Source organism: Micropterus salmoides, unplaced genomic scaffold (genome assembly GCF_014851395.1).
Source record: "Micropterus salmoides isolate LMB-PRFRI ecotype aquatic unplaced genomic scaffold, ASM1485139v1 Ms_hic_scaffold_1, whole genome shotgun sequence".
Classification (NCBI taxonomy): Eukaryota; Metazoa; Chordata; class Actinopteri; order Centrarchiformes; family Centrarchidae; genus Micropterus; species Micropterus salmoides.
Window position 1 is genome coordinate 29,894,033 of NW_024040040.1, and position 27,342 is coordinate 29,921,374.

The 27,342-nt window shown below is 38.9% G+C and overlaps 2 protein-coding genes across 3 annotated transcripts in view; one reads left to right on the top strand and one right to left on the bottom strand.

The window, feature by feature from the left end:
• zgc:163022 (putative ferric-chelate reductase 1) overlaps nucleotides 1–1,005 on the top strand; it is a 36,523-nt gene extending 35,518 nt beyond the window's left edge. Inside the window, exons 14-15 of the mRNA XM_038723730.1 lie at nucleotides 108–127; nucleotides 201–1,005. Coding sequence (XP_038579658.1) covers nucleotides 108–127; nucleotides 201–290 — 110 coding nt within the window. The 3' untranslated portion in view covers nucleotides 291–1,005. The remainder of the gene's footprint in view (nucleotides 1–107; nucleotides 128–200) is intronic.
• An 878-nt stretch (nucleotides 1,006–1,883) lies between these two features.
• On the bottom strand, nucleotides 1,884–26,785 carry ift74 (intraflagellar transport 74). 2 transcript variants are annotated; one of them, XM_038723720.1, is made up of 20 exons: nucleotides 26,761–26,785; nucleotides 25,550–25,683; nucleotides 25,022–25,163; nucleotides 24,808–24,856; nucleotides 24,516–24,614; nucleotides 23,920–23,980; nucleotides 20,798–20,857; nucleotides 19,780–19,841; nucleotides 11,498–11,636; nucleotides 9,342–9,404; nucleotides 8,629–8,772; nucleotides 7,298–7,338; nucleotides 6,118–6,197; nucleotides 5,584–5,637; nucleotides 4,272–4,369; nucleotides 3,718–3,844; nucleotides 3,430–3,593; nucleotides 3,098–3,223; nucleotides 2,668–2,728; nucleotides 1,884–2,496 (listed from the first exon to the last, which is right to left on the bottom strand). In XM_038723720.1, the coding sequence occupies exons 2-20, from the start codon at nucleotides 25,676–25,678 to the stop codon at nucleotides 2,384–2,386; spliced, it is 1,812 nt and encodes a 603-aa protein (XP_038579648.1). In that variant the 5' UTR covers nucleotides 25,679–25,683; nucleotides 26,761–26,785; the 3' UTR covers nucleotides 1,884–2,383. The 2 variants fall into 2 exon arrangements, with proteins under 2 accessions (XP_038579648.1, XP_038579642.1); XM_038723714.1 differs by lacking the exon at nucleotides 26,761–26,785 and adding an exon at nucleotides 26,593–26,754.
• Nucleotides 26,786–27,342: the final 557 nt, after the last annotated feature.

Sequence of the window (27,342 nt, forward strand, 5' to 3'; positions counted from 1 at the left end):
CCTGGCTCCCCCGAGTAGCAGACACCACACACTCACTGCTAAAATGTAGATAAACTGTTTAAATATCCTGTAGCAGCTTTAACAGTTCTCTTTTCTTTGGATTACAGATACTTTGGAACCAAAAAGGGTAAGAGAAAATTGGCTAAAAGTATATTTTAGAAAACAATAACATTTGTAATGGAAATTGTATTTTTTTGTAGATAACAGTTGATGTCCTATTGATGGTTCTGTTCTTCCTGGGAAACTTGACCTTTGTTGTGGCACTGTTGGTTGGAATTGGGACAGCATAAGAAGAGAATGAAGAATGATGGAGGAAAAACAACCTGCCAAAGCATTTCTATTATTATAGACCATGAATTTGCCAAACTGATGCATCGATTTAAATTTTTTTTTATTGAAGTGCTTTAACATTTTCATTAACTATCTAATTTGTAAGATTTAAATGTAGATGTGAATAGTTGTACTCTGTAAACATGTTAGTTAACTCACAACTAATATGAAGGTTATGTAAACATGCGTATGCTTATAAATATGTAAGTAGATAATCTCAGATGATATGCAACATCTCTACTATAATTTTAAGTTATAGTATAAAGTTATTATACTCACCACTTATTGTTAAGTAATGTTGTTTCTTGTATTTTGATTTAGTCCCTACTGACCTGGGGCCTTATATATAAATGTTGTGTATGTACTAAAAAGTTGCGTACTCTGGTTTTCATGCACATGTGGTGGCTGTCTGCAAACTCTGGACCAGCCATGAGCATGTGTGGGCCATCCCGCAAACTCTTGTCTTGCTCTGTCAGTTGGCCACGTGCTTATGGAATAGTGATGGCTCATAGGCACAAATAACACTGCTGGTTCACTAGACGCTTATTTCTTGAAGTTTCTCCCCTCTAAATGGAAAAGCTGTCAACCCTTTTCTTCTCTGAACGACATACACCAATAATTAAATGAGAAGCATCACAATTGGATGGAAATGAAGAATAAAATTATTTGACATGAGTTTCTTTTAATATTTTGTCTCCAGACACCAGATGTTTATTTTGAGCCTTATTTATATTCACGACTATAAAAGGTTAAGCAGTCATTCCTTTGCAGCAGCTCTTCAAAACACATTTCTGAATGACAAAACACCAATAATTCGTACAAAATTAAAATGCTTCTTTCTATATATTTTCTCCACACAGCCTATATTTAGCATATACATACAGATTTTGCTGTTTCTTTGAGCTACACTTGTGAAGTTACCATTTGTGGTGAGATTTATCAGAGGTCTTTCAGTGAATTTTACCTCTCATTAAGAGCAGATCTTGTCTCGTAGGCATAGGGCAGCAAGTAGATTTATTATTTTTTTTTTTAATATTATAACTTGAGTTTCTTTTCCTACTTTTTTTCCTAGGAGACAGATGTCAAGTTTATTTTTAAAAAGCTATCAGAAAATAATCTGGTAACTGGTAAAGGGGTAAATGAGAAACATTTTATGAATACAAAAGATAAAATTATTTTTTAATACCTTGTCTCAATTTCCCTCAAACACACTGCAACGCGTCACTGCTCACACCCGCTGGAATAGTGTAGTGTTTGATTTCTAGGTAGCTTATTTGAAAGGTAAAATGTCTATCTAGGGATAAAAATTGGATTTCACGACTTTTGTTGATGGCTTTTTTCCAGTAATTAAAAGCAATAAATACAATAAATCTAAAGTAAATTTGGATAACAGCTGGCTTTACATTGGGTGATATTTGTAATCAAGATATTCAATTAAAATTTTCTCAAAACCTCTTTATAGAAATGATCAGAGCAACTTGAGCTGCGTACACAGAAACATACATTAGTGATATGGAATGCAGCAGCAGCAGCTGTATGTTTTCAATACAAAATAGAGTTTAGCACCTACATTTGTCTCTTTATTCAAAATTTGTAATTTTCAAGGACAGTAAGCAGGAACAGGTTAATTGATGAAACAGATCCACTTTCATCACAAACTGAAAAACTTTGTATTTAACTGATAAAACACACAATGTTTTTTAAGAGTAAGACCTAATGGAATATGAACGAAAACAATTTCACTTCAGTTTCATGTCTTGTGTTTTTAAGACAAATAACTGCAAAATGTGTCTTTTTGTACAGAGTGCTACTAAAAGCAAGTAGACAAGTGGCATATTGTTCAGCATCAATGCTTTGTCAAGAGACAACTGTAATTATACCAATATCTAATCATCAATGTTCCATGTGCTAATCACTTTATCACAACATTAACTGAAATTTGTGGTGATAACCAAGTAGTAACACTTGTGTTGTCAGTCTGCAGATGTCTGAAATATATCATGTTTTGTGTGTGTGTGTGTGTGTGTGTGTGTGTGTGTGTGTTGACGCATGTTTAACCCCTGTTGTTCTGCAAGTCTATAAGACTCTTATTGTACTCTGACACTTGTCGGAGGACGCTCTTGGCCACTGAGTCGTAGTCACTCTCCTGAGTTTTCGAGGCGATGACTGATGCTGCAGTTAAGGAAAGGTCACTGGTCACTTGTGTAACCAATGGGTGGCTTTTACAAGGACAAATCACAGAACTGTATCTTTTTGAGTGGCAACACTGCACTTCCTGTCACACACAGACAAAAACTAGGTAATGAAGAGATAAAGACACCGACATCAGAAGGATACACTCTTTCATTACAAAGTTGTTCTGCTCCAAGTGTTGCCATTTCCTCTCAAGGTTAGCCAGCTAAAACACACAGGAACAAAAAACACAAGATTAGGATGAGCAGAATAACACACAAGGTCTGTAACAACCTACAATGGTTCAATTGCCTTTCAACAGTATGTACTAAGGAAGGAATGCACATGTTTTCTACTGTACTGACTGTCCAATTGTAAATATTGAGAATATTATTAGCAGAGGATGAGAGTCAGGTTAAATGTTTTATGCACTGCAGGAAGTCAGAAATCCTTACATACGAAGTATATTTGAAGTTTTGATCACTGCAGCAACGTGTTTGAAGTCATGGCAGAGTGGCATCTGAACTATGAAAAATAAATGCTATCCACTTGCTACACTACTCAATGTCAAAAGCTACAGTAGTGATGCTTAAACCTGAGCGTGAGTCTCGTTTTCTTGCAGTTTGGTCTTCAGAGCTTCATAATTCTGGTTCAGTTCCTTCAACAGCTGTCTGAATGAATCCAGACGCTGAGTCAGCAATACTCGGTCCTGCTGTAGTCTCTGCACCAGAACATACATGTGGTTAGGCTACAGTTGCTCTCTTTTGCAAAACAGAAACGCATAGTTTAGAGTTGTGTTTAATTAATCAACAGTAACGATCCACATTGAGCTGATGATGATGTCTGTAACTGCAAATAAATATGCCTAGCAAAATACAGAGAGCCCCACACAAAGGCTAATAGCTATATACAGTGCTCCAGTGGTACCTTTTTCTTCTCGTCCGCTGTGTGCCTCACAGTGTCCAGGTCTCGGTAGGTGTGCAGCTCAGACTCCATGGTGCTGACACGCTCCTTCAGGGTGCTGAGCTCACCTGTGATTTTACCCTCCAGCTGCTGCACCTTCTCCAGGTCCTGCTGCAGACGCTGGGACTCTGGGTGGTGGTTAGAAAGTGATAGTTTGGGAGTTAATATTTGCTTGTTTGGCATGTTAGGTTTTTCAAAGGAGGCATACTTTACTGGTTGGTGTGTGTGTGTGTGTGTGTGTGTATTACTGACCAGTTGTCAGCCCTCTGGCAGTGCTCTCTGATTGGACCATCTCCGTCTCCTTGCTGACCAGCACTTCCTGGATGTTCCTCAGTTCACTGGCTGTCACTGTATCCACCTGACGTAGCCGCAGCATGTGCTATATACCCACACACACAGTCGTGTTTCCATTACTTCAGAGGAAATTTCATCGACTTAAATTCATGTACTGGAGACTTATCCTAACCATAACTACTACTTGCCTAACCTTAAACCTTATCCTAATCTTTAAAGCAAGCCTTCATCCTAAAATTGTATCATTGATGTTATGGTGTTTTATGTACCCACAACACGAGTAACACATATCCACACACACTAAACACTTAATCTTCTCTTACACACTTCCTTTACCACGCCCCCCCCTCAGTAGTTTCTTTCTCCAACTACTCCTCACCCCTCCTTCTTTCTTCCCCCACCTTGCTTATTTACACCACTGTTCTTTTATCTCTCTCCCTTACTGTAATATTTACATTCCTTCCTTCTTGCTATCATTCCCCGTCGCCACCTCTCCCCTTCGTCCTCCTCACCCTGCTGCAGTGTTCCAGGAGGGAGACGATGTTCTCCTGGCTCTGTGATATCTTCTCTTGCTCCTGAGGCCTGGACTCCTCAAATGACTCCAGGTACCCTGAAACAAAAGAAGAATTAAGTAGCAGTTACTACTAGCTGCATGTAATTATACTTAAACAAACATCGTGTTGTGTGGATACATTAAAGCTTCTATGTGCAGGATCTGAAAATTCTCCGACTTTTCTGACTCCAGTCACGTCACGTTTCCATGTATCTGGGTCATCCTTGATATCGTTATCTATTCATGCTATGGCAACAGCTGTGCATGTACATGTAGCAGCCAGTAGCTCCTTTTTCCTCCCTCCTGCATTACTGGTGAAATATCATTGAATGATGTCTGTTGAATTATGATTTAACAGGCTAAGCCGTAATTGTTCAAATGAACTGATCAGGAGATGTTGACTATGGAAATGACCTGCAGCTCCTTCAAACTCCAAAAGCCAGGGTTTGGATTAAAGAGCAGTGGACCTTGAGACGATCCACCCAGCCAGATCTACCGGACCAGGCAGCATGGCGGGTGCCCCAGAGGAGGGGAAAGAAAAACGGAGGAATGGGAGCCATGCTGGTCCCGCTCACTCAGCTTAAGGCTGCTGCTGGCTAAGGTCCGGTCTGGACGAAATGACCAAGCAACAAGAAATCAGAGACCCGTATCTTTACAGAGACCTGCTCCATCATCCCAGATCAAGCCCTCTACAGGCGGACTGTGTTCTGAGTGCGAGACTCATCGGCAATGCTTGGTGCTCAAACGCAAAGGCGTTTCCTAAATGTCAGGCTTTTTATGTGAAAATGAAAACCATATTATCATCACTATCTTGTTGCAACTGGTTTATATTCTTGCAGACGCACATTCAAAAAATGCACTGCAGAATTATTTCCTGAGTGTATACTATTAACTGTATATATGGTTTTATGTATGTGTTAATTTTCTGCAAAGTTATATGTGTGTAGCATGAAGGGCCTACAAACTTTCATTTAGTTATAGTTTATATATGTATCGATAAATACACTACCTTGATATTTCCATATTAGTTAAACATTTTAGATTTAGAGACATCAATATTGTAATTGTAATATGACTTGATATGGATTCAATATACAGTAACTCGATATTTTCTTACTAATAACCTCTTCTTGCTACCATTTCTCTGAGATTATTATCCACCTACAATATTGACACATTATTGATATCTGGTACTGGGTAAATATTACTGTGATTTTTGATACATCACCCAGTCATGTAGGTACATCAATTATTATAAATGTTCAACTCACGGTCAATTTCCTCCTCTTTCTTCTTCAGTTCTTTGTATTTCTGCTGACACTCTCCTTATGGACAGACAAAAACAATGGTTTAGTCCTATCTAACTAATCAAACATTTTAATAATCATAATAAAATAATATTCAATAATAATAATAGCACATTTTTAAATAAACACCTCACATCATATCTCAGTAAATTAAATATCTTTGTGTTTCTTGGTTGGACAGAATAAGTTGTTGGTTGTGATGGACATTTTTCAGTGTATTATAGACCAAGAAATTAATTGTGGAAACAATCAGCAGATTAGATAATAATAATAATAATAATAATAATAATTAGATAATCACTCATTGAAATTATTGTGAGTTTCAGCCATCCATCTGTTCAAATAAGGGATCGACAGTATTTGTGCAGTTCACACTGTAACACCTGGTTTCCACCAGAAGATGAAAGATGTGAAACTCATTTTAGAGGCACTTTTTCAATTTGCCAGAAGATATTATGATCGAGAAATGAAAAGTTGAAAGCAGCCATCTAGCATTACCCTGTGCGTCCTCTGAGTCCTGCTCCAGCTGCCGTATCTCCTCTGAGATTTGTACGGTCCTATCCCTGATCTCTGTAAGCCTGAACACATACACATTACACACAAGCATAAGAGTTTCAAATTTATGAATAGAACATCAGATTACTCTCTCTTCATTTAGCCATTTTTTGTGCCATTCTTTTCATCTGTAACTTCCAAATGGATCAGTTTATCACAGACAACCATTTGAACCATCACAAATGTTTCGATAACTTCTGACAAAAGAAGATGCAAAATTGACGACGCCATCTGATTTGGCTCCATCCAAGTAATTTATAGAATAAGAACTGATATTTGTTGTGTGTCACTGTGCCCACCATTTGTTCAGTGTTTTATGATTTGACTTCTAATCAAAGTAATAACTTAAATTAAAAATAGAATGAATAAAAAAATAAAATTGAAAATCTAACCTAACAATGCAGACAGAGATTTGTGTTCACCCTTTGTATGAATATCGTTGTTTGCATGATCCTGTTTAAATCGATATATTATAAAATAAAAGCTATAATAGCTAGAGCATTTATTCATTTTTTTGGAGGGGTCATCACATTGTTACATTACGTGCGAAAAGTCACTTGACAACTTAGAAGCAGATCAACTGCAATGTCAGAGTGAGATTGAGCGAAATACTAAGAGTCAGTAGTTTAGCACAGCACAGCTTAGTATAGTCAACACATGGAAAATGGTATGTGTCTGTATAGCACCTTTCTAGTCTTTGTGACCACTCAAAGCTCTTGACACTATATCACATTCACCCCGTTCACACACATTCATACACATATAAGCAGGGGCTAAGGTGCCAACTGCTCAGCAGAAACAGAAATTAACTCATTCATACACGGTGAGCATCTTGTCCGGGGACACATGTCCCTACCTTGACAGACGCCACACAGTTTGTACATAGCAGAGTACACTGAAGTTTGTAGTTTATTTTGGAGCACTTTTTGTGTCTTGATGGAGAGGAAAAGATTCTCAGGTTTACTGACTTACATAATCTTTTAGCTTAGGTTGTACAGATTTTATGGATATAAAACATTTGAAGATACTCCAAGAAATGACATCACAATAACCAAAAATACCAATGTAGGCACTGGCAGACCATTTCTATTGTAGAGTTCATAGGGTTAATATGAATACATACTGTCTCTCCATGCTGGCAATTTCCTGGTTATCCTCCTTCACCTGGAAAACAAAACGGCAGCCTAAATAATTTGTTTACTAACCCTAACTCTTCAAATCTGTAAAATAAAATGAAACGTTGACTCTGGTTTATAAGAAAACTAACTCAGCACTTCGTACCATACCCTATTCACATCATATTCAGTCTGAGGTCCTACAGTTAGTGTGTTGATGTTGAACTGCACTAATTAAGCAAGTTAACTATCCTAAGAATGTCTGTTATCAGTCTGTCTAGATTAAATAATTAATCTGATACTGTAGGTTGGTTCTCTTGATTTTATGGGAATTATATTGAAATTATCACAATTATTTATAATAATATACTTTGTTCCTATTTGTCTATTTCCTGTAGCTTTCAACTACATATCATGGAAGAAAGTAAGAGTAAATCACGATTGTTTTTCAAACAATTTTCAAATGAATGAATCTTATATTACTTTAAAGAGGTGGTATTATGCTTATTTTCAGGTTCAAAATCCTATTTAGGGGTTGTACCAGAACAGGTTTACATGGTTTCATTTTCAAAAAACACCATATTTTTCGTCATACTGCACATTGCTGCAGCTTCTCTTTTCACCCTGTGTTGAACGCTTCGTTTTAGCTATGGAGTGATACATCTTGTCTCTAAATGATCTTTGTTTGGAGTTGCACATGCGCAGTTCCTAGTTAAGGACTACTACCCAAATCCGAAGCACAGAAAGGCGGGTCAGCGAAAAGACGGTAAACAGCTTCGTTACATGTTGCTGACCAGCTTGGCAACATGGACTGGAGCAAGAGTTTCAGAGTGGTGAGTTATTAATCTGTAACAAATGTATCTTTCATCCATTAAGTTTTAACTGAGCTCTGTCTCTACATCACAGTAACAGCTTTATGTCCATTGACTGCCTGGAGGGTAACTAGTGTTTGGAAGGGAGAGGAGAGGTGTGCTGCAGTCTAGTGTTTTTCCACCGGTGTTTTTGAGGGCGTGTCGGAGTAGCCGCTCAGTGAGCATTCTGACAGGTATTTTCATTGTGACGTCACAAGAAAGGGAAGTAAAGGCTGGACTACAAACGAGCTGTTTTCAGGCAGTTCAGAGCAGAGTTTTGTGGGAGATGGGGACTCCCTTTGGGGTGGACTTGGGGCTTTTTCACTTTACAAACCTGTTACATGCACAAAAAAGAGATATAACTCAATAAAGCAGAGGGAAAAAGCCAAAAAGCATAATACCACCTCTTTAAAAACTTTGTTGTTGCATATTTAAGTTTCATGTTCTTCACTAATATTCTGCCATCTTTAGCTGGTTGTGGAGCTAACCTGTTTAAATAATTTCTCCCTTTCCTCCTGTGGGGAGCCCTGGCTTTTGTGCTCAGCCTCCATGGTGTCACGTTTCACCTCCAGCGCTGACAGAGTCTCATGAAGCCGAACCACTTCCTGCTTTATGTGAGAGTGGGCCAGCTCCTGCACACAGGAGAATGTAATATAAAGCAACTCATACTACTGTTACCACTAGAGATAGTGGTAGAGACAGCAGCTACCATTCATGTCACTGAAAAGCTATTTACATTTACTTACTTACTTACTTATACATGCGTATGAAAGTCTGTTCCTTCTTCCCCTACCTCTTTTCCACACTTCATCTCTTCTCTTCCTACGGTATCTGCATGTATCTACAGATATCTATAATTTAGGTTTCCTCAAAAAAGGCCTTAGAAGTCTTAATCTTAATTTACAGGTCTTAAATATTTTTTCTAGCCTGGTGCAGGCAGTAACGTTATAAAATGTTTCTGTATGTGATTTTAGCAAAACCTTGCTAAAGAATCTCCAGTACTGTTCCAGACCTCTGACCTTATGAAAAAAAATATATGTGGACCTATTAAAGTAATACATTGTAGTATTATGTGTTAATAGTATTAAAAATGTCTTGAAAAGTGTTCTATTTAACTTGGTGACCAATGCAGAAACCCTGCTTTCCTTCCATACATTAACCCTTACTTTCACATACCCCCTCCTCTTTTAACCCAACTCACTACTTCATAGTCCTCCTTCCTGGTTATCAGGATGTCCAGCTCCTCCTGGAGAACAGTTAGCTCCTATAAAACAAGGAAAAGAGAGGAGGAGATGGAAAAAGGAGGACATAAAAAACAGTGTTAACTAGTGTGAGTAATATTAATGCATCATCACAGCAGTACCATGGAGACATTATACTAGGACAGATGTTATTTGTTTCAACTGGTTAAATGAGGGCTGCACTTGATAAATGTAGAGCTAGGTGGCAGGATTTTCGGATAATACCAACTCCGACTACAATGTGGGCAGAAAAGGCAGTGTGTGCTGCTGTCTGTATTTCTGATGTTGACTCCACGGGAAGTGAAGCACGTGAAGCAACATGTGAAAGCAATGTCTCAAGGTTTATGAAGCTACTGGTGTCATGTTGTGTCGAAAGTGAATGAAACTCGCAAGACTTTTCTTTGTTCGAGCCCTCAGTTCAGTTTGTTCCTGATATTTATTCATCTGTTTCTCTGCAGTGGAACTGGATGAACGGTAACAAGAGACATTGTTTATCTGTGTGTACCTGTGCGCATTTATATTTATTTATAGTATGTGTACCTGTGTTTCGGGGGACTGCCCAAATTATCTATTTTTTAAGCCTTGACATTTTTTGCCACACTAAAAGCAGTATCTTCATGTTTGCTATTCAGCTAATAACTATTACTACTACTATTGTAGCATTCAGTGGCTTTATTTCAGTTACTTCAACAAATGTAGTAAATTTAAACAATGTCACTTAATTATTTTTAATACACATTCAGACTTTACCCAGCCTAACTACATACTGCAGCTACACCATGATCCTGCTCACTCAGAATTAACATATAATCTCCATGTGATGATGAATTATGTTCCATCAGTGCGACTAATCACATCATGAATTATAGAGATAATTATTCACTGAGTCTACGTGTCTTAAGCTTCATACCAATTTAACAGTTTAAAATGAGATTACACATTATGTGCAATAAACATTTTAGTGTAACTGCTCTAACAAAGTGACAGATGTCTTGTGTGCATAGAGTCAAAATATCTTGGTAAGCTGAGGCGTTAACATTTCCCTTCAGTGCAACTAAGGGGCCTAGGCCAACTCCAGAAAAACAAACTCCATAGCGTTATCTCTCCTCCACCAAACTTTACTGTTAGCACAATGCAGTCAGGTGGGTGACGTTCTTCTGGCATTCACTAAACCCAGACTCGTCCATTAGACTGCCAGATAGAGAAGCATGATTTGTCACTGCACAGAACACATTTCCACTGATCCACAGTCACAGTGTTGTGCTTTACACCACTCCATCAGACGCTTGGCTTTGTGCTTGGTGGTGTAAGGCTTTCATGCAACTGCTCGGCCATGGAAACCCATGCCATGAAGCTGCCAGCGCACAATTTTTGTGTTGATGTTATTGCCAGAAGAAGTCTGGAACTCCGCAGTTATTGAGTCAGCAGAGTGTTGGCGACTTTCACGTACTATGCACCACAGCACTCCGTGACCCTGATCTGTAACTGTACAAGGTCTGAGTTGTTGTGGTTCCTAATAAATATCACTAAAATATCAATACCACTTACAGTTGATTGTGAAATTAATTTAGGAGGGGAGAAATTTCACGAACATTCACTGTAGTGAGCTCTTTAGAACGACCCATTTTTTCACAAATGTTTGTAAAGGCAGACTGCATGGCTAGGTGCTAGATTTTATATGCCTGTGGCAATGGGACTGAATAAAACACCAGAATTCCAAAAAATAAACAATAGAGAAAGATTTGTTGAGTGAATATATCTGAATGTTAATTGTATTCATTGCACCGAGTGTACCGACCAAAAGGGAACCTCATTCAGTGTATGTTATAGTTTATTGATCTGACTTTTTGAGATATACGATAATTTAGACATTTAATACAATGGTTGAAGGTCAGAGAGTGTAAGAAGGCTGACATTTTACTACTTCTTATATAAACAGACTACCAGTGTGACAACTCAGCGTCATCCTCAAACTTGATGTAAGATTGCCAGCAGAGTAAAGTAGTTTAAAGCTACAAGTAGTACCATGGCAGTACCATGTAAACATTACACTAATACTGAAGTAATATGAGGTAAAGTAGAGCTGTATCATATAAGGTTTAATCTACATTAATACCTCCAGCAGTTCTTCATTTGTTGCTGTCATGGTGAAATACTTCTCTTGCTTTGTAGCCGGCATTGCCTGGACAACCTCGTCAGCAACCCGCCTTTCCCTCCTGATCTCTTCTTCGATCGCCCTGATTGCCTCCTCTCTCCTGCACAGCAAACACAGCAGCGTGGTGAGTTTTTTGTTTATTTATTTTTTTTACTTTGACTTAATTACTTAACTTCCTATTAGAAAGGGGAAGGGAGATGTGACAAATGTCCTAGACAGATAGACAAAGGAAGATATAGAGAGGATGGAGTGGAAGAGATGTCAGATTGACGTTAAATGTACAGTTCTTACTTTATTCCATTCTATCAGCCTCCAATCACTCTCTCCCTAAAACAATGTCTACTTTAATAATATTGTCATTAATCGTATTCATTAATTTGATGTATTACATTTTTAAATGAGAGGTATTTCCAACAAAAGTCTTACATATACTTCTAACCAAAGTAAGAAAGGAAGATTTGAAAAGAAAGAAAGGAAGAAAGGTTGAGTGAGTTCTTCAATCATAAATGTTTAGCTAGCTGACACAGTGTATGTCAGCCTTCAGGTTTTACAACAAAGAACAAAGGTCATTTGCTATACTGGCTACATCCCGGTGACAGGGGAATTAAAGTTAGTCTAAGTGCCCGTAGAAGGACAGGTAAGTGTCTTTGTCACTATTCTATATTAGAGAATAATAACACAAGTAAGATCAAAGTCTGAGATCAGAAACACTATGAAATCACAAACATTCAGAAAGAAAACAGTAAGGACACTGACAGATGTTGTACAGTATGTTAAATGTTATTCAACAGACACATATCTACTTGAGTTCATAAAAGAAACAGGTGTGCTTGTTCTTCACTGAATTACAGTTTCAAAAGAAGAATGTGTTTATTTTCTCTAAAATTTACAGTATCAGGAAAATCAGAGACAGTCCAGTGTAGGTTTAATCTGTGTAACTGATGACACAAAGATTTCATATAAGTATTGTAATGGAAACAGCTTACTGTCCTCTGATGAAGGTTTTATGCTGAAACGAGTCAGCAGATTTTTCAGTCCATTATCAGATAATGACCAGGACACAAAGTTTTCATTTACCACTCGAATGCAACATTTTTTCTTATATCTTTTGGGGAACTCAAACAACATTTGGACAATTACTGAGAAGCGACATTACACAGAACCATGTCAACACTATTAACCTTAATCCGGGTCATTTCAGATTAAGGTTAATGGTTTTGACATGGCTGCCGCACAGATTTTGTGTCACTAAGCTGTACTTCAATAGAGCAAATCTAAAAACAACGAATCCACCAACTAGCCATTCTCAATAATTGTGACAATGTATTTTTAAAGTTTTTATCAAGCAAAAAAGCCACAAAGACTCTCTGGCTCTGCCTTCTCAAATATGATTTCTCACTTTTCTCTTACATATTTGTATATGACATATCTCTGGGTCTTAGACTGTTGGGCAGATTAAATGAGCAAACTGTACTTGGCAATAATTGTAATTGCACACACTAAAGTTAGTATGCGGAATCTGTGGTGTAGTGAAGCTGTTCTACCCGTTGAACTCAACTCAAAGTGAGTAGCAGTAGGCAAACTTAGCAATGTCTGCAAATAAAGACATTTGGTTTTAATGAGTGACTTACAGGTAACAGGTCAGAGCTAAAACACGTCAGTGGAGGGTACAGCAGAAAAAAACTATTCCATTGTTTAGCAGCATCACAGGTAAAACAGATGAGTCTATTTTCCATATAAAGTATTGATTACCCATAGTGTCTTTCAGGTTAGGATAATGGAAAAGTGCCGGCAACCACTTCTACTGCTGTGGTTGACTGCAGTGGTAGCAATGAATATACTGGGAAGTAATGCTTCGGTTGTGGAAGAAGACAAACTGGTAGGATGATTTATATTCTTTCTGAGAACTGATGTGGTTTCTGGATCACACAATTACTGTTTTCAGTGTGCCTTATGTAAGAACATATGTAATAGCTGTCAATCAATCCACCCATTACCCATCAGCAGGTCAAGAATTTGACCAACCATCTTCTGCAAGTTATTCCTCATTGTGACAACAGCTCCTCTGTTACTAAACTGGTGATTGAGCGGAGCCTGATTACCTTGAATAAGGCTGACAGACTAGCCCTGGCTAGTTACTCCAGACTGGTAGAACTCCACCTGGATGGTAACCTGGTGACCACTATACCAGCCAAGTACTTCTCTGTGGTACCACACCTCAGAGTGCTGTCTCTGTCCCGGAACAAAATCAGCAGGTATACGAGAAAGCAAATAAAGTTAGCTTCCTATTCTACACACTAATTTTCTAAAGTTCAGAATACACTGAAAAAGTATATAAAGATGTCAGTAAGCATTAAATGCACCACATTTGCTCTGAAGTGCAGTTCATGGATAGTACTGCCACATTTGATAAACCTTTGGGGATTGTTGCATATCTGTACTGCTCTAGACTTTTGAAAATGTTCAGACCAAATAATTGTAACTGATTAGCCAAAAAGTGACTGCATCAACAGTATTCATGACTATTTACAGTATTTGTACTACCACTGCTAATGCTACAATCATTACTGCATTTACAACTGACCGTACTTACTGGGTGTTATTTCAGCCTGGACCCAGAGTCTTTCTCTGGCCTAGATGCCCTGACAGAGCTGGATCTGTCCCACAACCTGCTGACAAGTCTCCATACACAGCTATTCAGACGGCTAAATAATCTACAGGTAAACTAAAAATCCCTGGGGATAATCTGAAAGATCCCATAAAATGTAGAATGCTTTCAAGATTTATTAGGATATAATTACTGTGTATAATGAGGCTAAAACTGAATATTAGGTAAAACGTTTACACAATCCTGTGTTAGCCTGACTTTTTTCATCTGTCTAATTTATCAATGTTTGAAATACAACCTCACTAAATACATTTGTATTGCAGATTTTTGTCAATAGGAGAGAGAATCATGTATTCCATTGAGAACATTATATCAAACATGTTGTTACCCCCTATCAGTGGATCAGCATCATTTTTCTATGCAAAATAAAAGAACCACAACTAAGTGTGAACCTGGCCAAGCTAAAGTCAAGCTGTGTTGACCAATTCAGTTATTAATCTATTTACCTGACCCTGTCTGGTCCCATCAGGTGCTGAATCTACAGGAAAACCCCTGGAATTGTTCCAGTCTGCTGCTGAGCAATATTAGAGATGTCAAAGCAACAGGAGTTACAATTGGTAATAATGTCCTTTCTGCAGTTTTAAATTTTCAGTAATATATATGTGACCATATCCAGAGTGCTCAAGATTTCTTAGATTCTTTCTTGATACAAGTAGAGTGAAACAAAAACCCAGGTTAAAAAAATATCATTATAACACTTAAGAAATCATCCTTGAGTCCAAGTGGATGTTCCAGACGTTCCTGAGATATCGTCTTGACAAAAATGGGACAGACAACCTGAAAGCTGCTGGCCACGACTATCACCAGCACAGAGGCATAATAATTATTCCCCAACCAGAAAGCCTTATGGGTGATGGGCCTATCCAGAGCCAAAAAAAGCTAACTTTCAGTTAGATGACAAGGAAGCATACACAGCTAGTGTGAGACTGAAAGCTGATGTCAAGGAGCCAAAGCAGAGACACCAGGAGAGACTGGAGAGAGACCTCAAAGATATATGGCATGTGATTAAGACCCACAAGCTACAAAAGTAGAAGTGCCTCCATCATGTTGCAAGATGACATCTTGGTGCCTTGACAACAACCTCCATCTCAATGTCAGCAAAATAATAGGAGACACTTTACCTTAAATGCAATTTATACTTCTGCATCAAATCGATGGCGTAGCCTCTGCGTAGCCCCATACCCTACGCCGTCGCCTGACATGCACCTCCTCAAAAATGTAACTACACGTCGAGTCGACGCGGACCATAAGCTCTATGATCGGTCGGCTGGGCAGACTCGCAATGCCTCCGAGCCGACAGGAAGTGCCCATGCTTAGAAGTAACTTTTACTAGTGGCCATCGCAGGAGTATAAATCAAGCTTAAGAATTCAACAATATTGAACTCTGAGCACAGTGTGCGTGCGAGCTTGCCAAGAGGTGCGCTGGGCGTTGCTTTAAGCAGCCATGGAAAATAATGGGTAATAATGGTTATAGCACAGCGGTGTCATCGTAGTCGGTCTGAAAAGCTCTTTATACATGTAAACTGAAACAAATCCTTTTAACTTGAAATGGAAATTAGTGTAAATGTAGTTAAGTGTGGTTTAACTTGAAACTGTGTTACAATAATGCAAAAATGTATGTCGGTTAGATAAGTTAAGAGAAGTTTTCTTGCATTGTAAAGTAAAATAATTATTTGATTGAAGCATTGTGAGTTGAAACAAAGGCAATCTTCAAGTTGAGTTAACTTGCATTTCTAAGTTAAACAAATTTCAAATGTCTTACTGTGCATATATAGACACACACACGGTAGTTTATATATTTTGTTTTATTATGTAAACAGCAGCACATGTAGATGCAGCGGCCAGTAGCTCCCTTACAATTAGCTATATATTTGCTTTAATTTGTAATTTTTCAACTAGTAAGATTGCCATTGTGAATTTTATGTTATGTGATCAGGTGTTTCTTTAGACATGAATAAATGAAATTGAGGTCAGATTAACGTAAAAAGGTCTGTAAGGGCCTTAAGTAAATGCTCATTAATTAAATTTCTCTTCTTTATGATGTCTGGCTCTACAGGGGGACCACAAGTCACCTGTGCTTCTCCAGAAAATCTGGCTGAGAGAGATTTTGGGGAACAAAAACCACCAGCACCCGTCAACTCTCAGTCTTGGGGCTCATCCATTATGCTGAAGACCACATTGACATCAACAAAAAACCACAACATTGACAAAGGTATAAAGACAGATGATATTTTACAAATTTCCGTACATTTTCTGTGCAAACATTCCATTATTACATATGTGGATGTACACATAGAACATAACAAGCTAAACAGACTGGTTTTTCCTTATCTCCACCCTGCAACTCTAACTAGACCAGACACCTGTGCTTGGCAACACATGGAAGTTCACAGCATGTGTTGCAGCCTTAGCGCTAAGCACCACCATGCTCATCGTATGTGCCATAAAGGGGCCTTCCTGGTACAAACTCTTCCACAACTATCGTCACCAGAGACTGCATCAAGAAGATGAGGAGGAGGATGTTATGTCAACAGCCCTGTCAGAGGCCTGTACCTGAACCATCAAACATTCATCTTCGAGCAAGAGAATGGGCAGATGGAGGATGATGGGTATTTTGAGGATCCATACATCAGGAGGGAATAGTAACACGCAGGAGACATCAGCAGAACCGTGAAGTAGCAAACAGCAGCTGTCACTTGTGTACTCTGAAAACTAGGTGCTCCCTGTGGACTGTTGGTAAAAGAATAATTCCTGTATATGGGATATGTACAGTATACATCACCTTAGGTTGATAAGCTGACAGCCGAATACAATTATTTAGGTATTTGTTTTCTAAGCACTGGTTAGACTAAAAATTTGTCATGGCTCTGTGACTCCTACTGGAAGACTGTTGAATGTTGGTTATCAAGTAATTAAAACTCATTGTACCGTTTCTACTGATTTTACATTACTCTGTAGCATCACATCACTGCCAAAAAACAACAACAGCTTGTGCTCAATGTTGTGTGCCACTGAATTAGTCTTTCCATAATGTAGTTTTTCTGTATTAGTTTAGTGTTTTTGGCCGACGTACAGTATAATTCACCAGGGGGTCTCATTTATAAATAGTGCGTACGTACAAAACAGGGCTGGAAACGTGAGTACACCACTTCCCAAGCAAAGGTTGTGATCTATAAAAAAAACTAACTTGACGGGAAAATGTGCATCCTTTAAGTAAACTCTGAACCATGCGTACGCACATAAAGAGGACAAATGAGAAACGGCGACTCACATGGCAGAAGGATGAAGCGGTTTGATAGGAATAGGCCTTCTATTGTGTAAAATAAATCCAAATATTACCTCTGAGTATTATAGGCTTAAAGCCTTTCTGAATAAAAAAAACACCCATTTGATTGATTTTCCCTGAAGTGCGCAAAAAACATACATTAAGATCATTTGCAGCGCACAAAAAGATCCAGATTTAGGATAATAAACACAAATGGAGATATCTGTTTCTGCAAATATACTGTACTGTTTAATCAGGAATCATATTATTTAATACTTGCATGCAGCACAATTTATTCTCATAAATAAGGTGAACATGAGGACAAATTACATTTAAATTGATGCCGTTTTCAATGTGTCAGCCGAGCAAATAGGAGTGCATAGTTTTATTTTGCCTATTGTTTTCAGATGTTCGTTGCCTTTTCGAGCCAAACGCTGTGCGCCAGCGTGTGGATGTGATGCGCTGCGTGTAAAAACACATAATGGATATAATATAATATAACACTATTTTATGTCATTTACAACAAGTCATATTTCTTTTAACTCATCAGCGTTAAAAGAAATATGACTGTGGACTGTTTGTGCAGCCTAAATAAAGGGAATGCGCATTTGGTTTACTCTCTTTTCAAACGGGGGAATCCAAGTTAGTACCTGGGTCATCCCTTCTTGCATGTGTGTGCCCCCCTCCAGCAAGTGACGTCACTAATAAGGAGGAACGCCCGATCCTGCAGATCGGTTATAAAGGGTTGGAGCTCCGGTGCCCCCTTTCCTCCGGTGCACAAGCGTTGTGTGAAAGTGCGTTTTTAACCCACCAAACAACATGCTTCAGCTTCACCAAAAGGAACGTCAGTGTCACACTGAGTTAAATTTCATTTTGTAGATTTTCTGTCAGAATTTGCCTCCTTTAATTCATGCAGTCAGTACGTATTAATATTAATGAGGAGCGTTTCACTGACCATTTGCAGGCAACTATGGGCGTTTGAAGGGTCGGACATTGAGCTCCCTCACAGATACACGCCTTTGGTGTGAGAGACCCGGGTTCAATCCCCCACTGTGACCCATCCACCATTGTGTCCCTGAGCAAGACACTTAGCCCCTAGTTGTTCCAGAGGTGTGCGACCGCTGACATGTATAGCAATTATAAGTCGCTTTGGATAAAAGCGTCAGCTAAATGAATAAATGTAAATGTAGACTGCTCCTATCGTCCGATATTCTTAAATTCTTAAATAAGAACATCCTTACTAAACTGATTTCCAAAGGACTAGAGTCAGCCTACTGACTATTATATCCCCTGACTAAACAGGCTTCATTACAAACGGACACTCCATCATCGCCAGTAGCTCACCTGGTAAAGTGCGCACAACATGGGCTTTTCACATTTCTCTATTTTGTGCCTCTTTGACTTCTCGCTCCGCCGTCCTCCTGCCTGTGACCCGGAAATCGATCTGAGCCATTTTTAAGGACATCTCAATTCCTAAAATACATCTCAAGGATCAAGGAGAGAGGAGGCTTGCCGGAGGAGCTATAAGCAAGGATGCAACGTTATATCCTCTACAAGTCTTTACAGCACCCGTGATGTATAAAAGAGTTGTAACACACACAGAATATACAAACCATGACAGAATCAATGGTTCTACAGTACAGTGTTCCTTCTGTTTTCATAAGTTGTATTAGTTATTTCAGATAATCCATTGATGCGCGGATATGGCAGGCCAGGTCGTAAAAAGGAACATTTTGATTAATAGCAGATGGGTGAGTGAAATAGGGAGAAGCATCTCCCCAATGTTAGTTAATGTTCACTGTTCTTCTACTCATCCAAAAGGTCTCACACACAGTTCATAGAGTGAAACTGTTGGGGGTAGATTAGCCACCCTCCTGATCAATCCTGAGCTCCATCAGAGCTGTCTAAACTAGAGCCCGACTGATTTGGGAATATTAAGACCGACATCGATTTCGATATGTGAATATTTGGAGAATGAAAAACTGTAGTCTCCTGGAAAACACAGAGTGTTGGCAAGTATGGTCATGAATGTTGTCATGCTTATTAAGCGATGAGGGCTATTTTTATTACTTAAGTAACGTTAATGTATTTCAGGTGACAAATGACCAACTCACCATGAACACTGATAATCTCCGTTGTATGCTCCGCTTGACTCCGGTCAGCTGATTGTTTTAATTATCTCTGTTGTATGCTCTGCTATTACATTTTTTTCTATAACATAATGTCAGGTCAGGATTTCCCAACATTTTCCGGTGATCTCAAGCAAAACAACTGTTTTTGACAGAACAGCCTGCAATAATCACTACTTACTCTCGCCTCTCAGTGAAGATGCTATCAATGCTTTCGGCCTCTCTGTCATTCTGGGCTTTCAACTGGGTGGGTAGAGAAGGAAACAGCGATCAGAGGACATTCTCTTTTGACTTTTTAGGTTTTAAGCATTGGGTGTCAGAACAGTTACCATCCTGCAGTGGTTAGTAACTAAGTATATTTACTCAAGTACATAACTTATGTACAAATATTACTAGTAGTTACTAGTACTTTACTTGATAATTTTCTATTCATGCAACTTTCTACTTCTACTCCACTACATCACAGAGGGAAATATTGTAATTTTTACTTTTACTCTACATTTTAGCAGCTTTAGCGGTTACTTAACAAATTAAGCTTTTAGCTTTTATCCTATGCTTTTACACACAAAACATATGAAGAGCTTATAAAATATGATGTTTTGTTTTATATTAAACTACCCAACAGTTTCTACAAGTACAGCCGAAACAATTAGTCTGTTGACAGAAAATTAATTGGCATCGACTATTTTTCATACAAAAAGACTTCATGATTCATAAGTTGAATGTAGTGTTAATAATGTTGAGGTTTGGACAATTGGTTGGACAAAATTAAGCATTATGAAGTTGTCACTTTGGCCTCTGGGTAATTGTGACGGCATTTCTTGATATTCAACAATCAATTAATACAGAAAATTATAAGCAAATGAATTCATGATGAAATGAATTATTAGTTGTAGTCAGATCCAAAGTTGTTTCAAAATGAGCTCCACCTTAACCAACTTCAACAGTAAAATCCTGCTTTTACATAAATGCATTAGTAATAATAATCTCATGATATAATATGTAATAGTAGAACAGTCACAGGTGACATTTTTCTGCATTGAGTACCTGCATTATACATACTTTTACTTAAGTAACATTTTCAGTAACAGACTTGTAACAGACTACTTTTACAGTGTGGTTTTAGTAATTTTACTTAAGTAAAGGAACTGAATAGTACTTTGTTTACCACTGCCATATTGCTAACATGGTGTACATACAGTGTTGTAGTCGCTGATCATTTCCTCCATCTCTGTGTTGGTGTTGAGCTTGTCCACCAGCTGGAAATACAAATACAGAATTTACACAAACATGAATAAAAAAAATTAAGCTACATCTCAGTGTTTAAAAGGGTAGCACAGCCCATTGTAAACCATTTAAGACTTTTTAAAACACCTGACACTTAAGCTTTTGAAGTACACCACTAATATTCAAATGATGTTTAGTAAGTAGTATAGTATAAATGTAGTAAAAGTAATAGGGTTGTAACGGTGCTGAAACTGAGACGAAACAAACATCCAGTCTCGTGTCGCACGCTCCTCAGACTGTTGAGCTCTCATTAAGACAGTAACTGTGACGGTGCAGGGACGGTGGGGCATTAGTCTTTGTAGGTTATTTCTTATTTCACCATTTTAATTCTACTTCATTCTCCACCTCCACCTTTAACTCACTACTGGAATCTGCCCCCTTTCCCTTCATGCAAACACACCGGCTCCCCCCTTCTTGACTTCACTTGGGCCAGATAATGAAGTATGAACTTTTAGTAACATTTTTATTTTCAACAAAAATAGACACCAATTAGAATACAAAAGTTCCACTGGAGATGGTCAGAGATTGGTGTAAAACAGAGTCCCATTCTGTTACCAGAACAGCAACCTGAGTCGACATGAAAACCATGTAACAACGGACTTTCAACCTCTTCTGTACCACCTTTTATAGCTCTGTTTCTAAGCATTCTGTCATCTGTCTCTTTCCTACTGCACCTGGGTCTGGGAATTTTTGCGTGCCTCAGCCACCACTACGACCACCGCTTTCCATCCTTTCAGCTTTTTGGTGGATTTTTAGCACTTTTATTTCACTATGAGTGGGTGTCTCTCTTCTCTCCGTTTTCCAATCTTTCAGCATTTGGTAGATTTTCATTTAACTAAGATTGTTTTTGACTGCACTGACGTCTGTTTTTTTTTTTTACTGCACTGCTCCTCCTCTCTGTGTCCTTTGCATGCCCTCTGCTGATCATACTATTTCAACCATAACCTGACTTTGTGGAATAAGTTGTGCTCTATGCTAGAAACAGGACATTCTTACTGTGATGGACTATATTGATGTATGTCTTGTAATACAATTATCACAAAATCTGCTTCTACATTTTCCTAAGCAGGCGTTTTTGGTGCTGTGTGTCTGCCTCTACCTTTGTCAAAGCTCACATGCTTGCTTACACACACACACGCTACTGCTGAGCCTTGGCAGTTAGATACAGAAAGGAGCGCGCGCACACACACATCCTGATCCTAACTTTACACTATAAAATAACACTTTATATGATGAGAATGTAGACCACCATTGATCTAATAATTAACAATTAAAATTATTAATTAAAATTAACAATTTAGGCTGTAATGCTCTAAAATTATACACAACACTTTCTCCATCAGCAGTAGGTTTTATAAAGGCACAGAACTCAACTTTTTTGTTTTTTCCACCTGTGTTTCTGTTTTCAGCAGCAGGTGCGTCACATGTTGATGAGGCTTTTTAATGATGTAACTATCAAAACGAAAGAAACCAACACGGTACCGAATGACATCTGCACTGGTGTGTTCACTGTCGCTTTACATGGTCCATGCTTGTAAAACATCCACCATGTCCACATCTTGTAACAGAATACCAAATAACATCTCTCTCTGTGTTTCTCTGCAAAATGCTAAAATGGGTCGCCAAATATACCTGAGCAGCCTGCCCAAGTAAAGTCTATATGTGGGAAACATTGTGTAAAGTTAGGCCAAAGTGTAGGCCTATATTTTGTAAATACTACAAAGTACATCTATTTTATTGTCTTCCAACTGTGTCACGTGACTATTTGGTTCCAGTCATGATCGAGTGATCGAGTTCAGAATGCTGCAGCTCGTGTTCTGACCAGGAAAAGAGATCATATTTCTCCTGTTTTAGCTTCTCTGCATTGGCTTCCAGTAAAATCCAGAATAGAATTTAAAATCATTCTTCTTACCTACAAAGCTCTTAATGGTCAGGCACCATCTTATTTTAAAGAGCTCATAGTACCTTACTACCCCACCAGAGCACTGCGCTCCCAGAATGCATGGTTACTTGTGGTTCCTAGAGTCTCCAAAAGTAGACTAGGAGCCAGAGCGTTCAGCTATCAAGCTCCTCTCCTGTGGAACCAGGTTCCAGTTTGGGTTCAGGAGGCAGACACCATCTCCACATTTAAGAGTAGGCTTAAGACTTTCCTCTTTGATAAAGCTTATAGTTAGGGCTGGCTCAGGTGAGTCCTGAACCATCCCTTAGTTATGCTGCTATAGGCCTAGACTGCCGGGGGATTTCCCATGATGCACTGAGCTCCTCTCTCCTCTACTTTCTCTCCCTCTGTATGCAACCTCATCCCATTATTGCATGTTACTAACACAACTTCTCCCCTTTCCGGTATTCTTGTGATTTCTCGTCCCTCTCCTCTCTCCTCCTATCACTTCTTGCAGGTGTTTCTGGCTCTGGATCTGTGGAGTCTGGATCTGTGGCTGCGGGTCACCTGCTGCCCCCGTGTTCCTCCTCGACACCCTCTGCTACAACAACCATTGTTACTAGTCCTATTGTTATTATTGTTATTATAATCATTAACATTATGATTGTTATCATTAACATTACTATAAATATCTGTACCATTTTTCATTTAGTCTATAGCAACATCACCTTTACTGTCTGTACCTCTGTGTGTGTATATTGTGTAGGCTGCCTCCCTCCCCTCTCTCTCCTTCCATCTCTCTCTTTTTATCTCTTTTCCTCTCTTGCCCTCTTTCTCTCGCTCTCTCCTGCTCTCTCTCTCTCTCTCTCTCCCTCTCTCTCCTTCACCCCCAACTGGTCGAGGCAGATGGCCGCCCACCCTGAGCCATGGTTCTGCTCGAGGTTTCTGCCTCTTAAAAGGAAGTTTTTCCTTGCCTCTGTCGCCCAGTGCTTGCTCTTGGTGGGAACTATTGGGCTTCTGTAAATAACATCATAGAGTACGGTGTAGACCTGCTCTTTTATGAAAAGCGCTGTGAGATAACTGTTGTTGTGATTTGGCGCTATATAAATAAAATTGAACTGAAAAACTTAATTGAATGACTTTACAGCTGTTTACCATGTTGTAGTCAGCAAGCTGGCCTTGTAGATCCTTAATCTCTACAGCCAGGCCTTCAGCTCTGAAGGGGGAAGAAAACAACAAAGGGTTGGTAATTTGGTATTTTGCACGGTTATGCGATTTTTTGCAATACAATATTCATTCATTCTATATTGTGTTCTATTACATTACATTATTTTGTATTAAGTGATTTGGTAATTCTAATTTGCAAACAGACTGGAATTCAACTTATTTTGAAAGAAATGCAGAAGATGGTTATTTGTTTTAACCCAAGATTGCAACATGTTGCTCTGACTAATTAATTACGGTGACACAAATGTGCAATGGGTGAGCTTTATGCATTTTAGTCTAATTCATTTTTCAATTGAAGTTAGAATTTCTAGCTCTTGATGAGAGATGATTTTTTTCTCCAGTCCATTGATCAGTGAAGTCCACAAACATTTTCAAACATTCTTGGTCAGTATGGATATTTTCTTCTTATATTTATGAATATTTGAAGGCTGGGGGAATGCAGTAAGCCTTTATAAAACTGGAACATGGTGTGTTTTTAATTACAAAATGTACAGCGTCAGCACTAAGTAGTAAACACCACTCACCTCTTCTCATAGGAAAGATAAACTGAGTTCTCCTGGTTGTAGTTGTCAATCTCTTTGTGTAGTTTGCTGGTCTCTGTGGTTAACTCGTTGATCTTACTCCTAACAGCACAACAATAATAACATTTACTTTTAAATAATAAAATTGACAGCTGTGTACCAGAAGGAAGTTTAAGAAATGGTTGCCCTGCTGGAAACACCCGCTGCACAGCGTTAAGTATTACCAATAAGGGCATAACATATTTAACAAAATAATTTAGCTGATGGCAGTAGGACTAATAGTAGAATGTCTTACCTAAGAAGGCCCAAGTAGTAGGACTTATCCAGAATCTGTCTCTGAGGTCCTTTTGGGGATGGAAGATGGTAGTGGAGAGAAAGACAAAGGAGTTACACTTGTAATGATGTAATGTCATGTTTTAAGAAGGGCTCAACGTGTCTGCCCTAACATGAACCATAAAATATAACTATATCCATGTGAAAGGAGTGAGCTGATGTCACTTCAAACTTACCTTTCATGCCAGTCTTCATCCCACTGAGCCCCTGTTGGGTCACAGGCCTTTCAGTCACTTTGATCTGTGCTGACAGGACTCCAGGGGTGGCGATGGGGATGCCGCCCCTCATTCCAGGATGACCACTTGTACCTGGAACCATCTGGATTGAAAATGAAAGAATAAAACTTTTTAGGACTGGTTTCTACTAAATCATCTGTAGATGCAGTTACCGGTGTGGCGATGGCGCAGACACATGCCTTTGGTGTGAGAGACCCATGTTCAATTCCCACTGCGACACAGCAATGCGACCCTGAGCGAGACACCTAACCCCTAGTTGCTCCAGAGGCGTGCAACCTCTGACATATATAGCAATTGTTGTTGATAAAAGCGTCAGCTAAATATATAAATGTACCAACACTGCAACATCTGATATGCTGATTGTGTAATGAAACAAAAATAAAATATAAAAAAAGGTAATCAGAGGCTAAGGCACTGAGAAAGGGTTACATCTGGACTTTTGTTATTCAAGTTGATATGCTGACTTACCCCAGTTGCAACACGTAAAGCTGTAGGAGGAGGTCGGATGGCCGTTGGGGGTCTTCCAGCAACAGGGACCACAGATCCACTGCGACTAACTGGGCGGCCCATGCTGGAGGGAGGGCGCTGGCTTGTCATGATGCCTAAAAGCAGTGGACATATTAATAATAACAATAATAAGTAAATCATGAAAACATTTCATACAGCATAGGGTGCTGCTATAGCTCAGTTCTTGTTAATGATTGCTTGGTGACAGCAGCCAAAAGGACAGTGTGACTGGACAATGACTTGTTTGAAACCTGAAGCAGACACGTTCAAGCCAGAGCACTGTATATTTTCCATCCCTCCCTACTCTGCCCACACACGATTAGCTTTTAACTGGCTGAACACACCTCACATTTGACATCTGTCAAATACGGTCTGAGTAAAGGAGGAAAATATGGAAAATGTAGAGCTGGGCCTCTAAATAATTAAGTTATATGCACCAAATATAACGTTATGTGATCATAATCAGTCACACAACAATTATACTTGCACCAATGATGCCAATTCAGATAAGTTAACTAACTTATAAGATAACGTTAGTTCTTTGCTGTAGTCTATCACGTGATCATGTACAATAACGTTAACGATACTCGTTATCTGTGTTTGGAAAACGTTGTTTTTCTGTTAAGGAAAGCATACCAAAGAGTTAGCTATGTGCTGCTGCTCTGTAGCATAAAGCACAGATTATTAAAGGATAACGCTTAAAGCCAAGATGCCCCTTGGAAGAATCCCTGATAGCCTGTAACGTTAACTGAAAACATTTGACGTATCTCGGCGCAGGTAAGGTAACTTAAGTTAGCTGCCAAAATGTATGCTAACATTATGTTGGTCAGTTAACTACCGACCGACGGCATTAACGTTACTTTGTACGACACAGTTAACGTTAAAGTTATTTGTTAGAAATATTTTAACTTGCGGTTAATTTGCAAGTTAACTTAGCACCGTTAGCTTATCTTCTTCTTACACGGGTCAGCATGAATAAGCTAACGTTAGCAAGTGTTTCGTACCTTAAACTGAACTCCTTGGTCGTTTTCGTCGACAGTACAACGTTAATTCTCTTAAATTTCTAACCCAATTTTGGTTAGCTAATTTACAGGAGGGGGAAATGTCAACTAAAAGGTAAAACGCTAGCTAGCTATAAGAAAGTCAGCAACTCGAAATGATGTTGACGTTACCACAGCAACCGTCCCATGAGCCGTCCCCCTCTCCCGAAATTCTTCTTCTTCTTCTTAGCGTTTGTCGGCTTGGTGCATATCGCCACCTAACGTAGCGGAGGCGATAAGCTTTCGTACGACGGCGAAGACATAATCCTCCCTTCTCTGAGGTGGGAAAGCTTTATTCTTACCCTAACCGTACTCTGACTCTTCTTGCCAAGCCTAACCAGCGCCGTTAAATAAGAGGTAATTAAGCTGTCATGGCTCCACAGAAGCTCTTAGACACAACTTTCTATACTGGAAATGTTAAATACTTTGTTTTGACTGAGCTGCCATGTTGTCCAGAAGGCCTTGGAAAAGCATTTCTATTCTGGAATCATTAAAAACTGGAAGAATATGGGGGAGTCTTCTATATTCTCCTATCTCCTAAATCTCCTATATTATGATCATTGTCTATGGAAGATTTTATTGGACTTTAATATTTGTAACCCACAGAAAATAATCTACAAATGTCTACTATGACGGCAAATATTTCCCTATCCACAAATGTGAATTTTTACATTGTGTTGTGTAAAATTTGCGGATCACTTTCTGTGATCCCAC

Coding starts and splice junctions, on each gene's coding strand:
- ift74 (XM_038723720.1), bottom strand. CDS start 25,678: ATGACAAGCCAGCGCCCTCCCTCCAGCATGGGCCGCCCAGTTAGTCGC. Junction 25,164..25,549: donor CTTTACGTGTTGCAACTGGG/GTAAGTCAGCAT, acceptor TTTTCAATCCAG/ATGGTTCCAGGTACAAGTGG. Junction 9,405..11,497: donor CAAATGAAGAACTGCTGGAG/GTATTAATGTAG, acceptor CTTGTTTTATAG/GAGCTAACTGTTCTCCAGGA.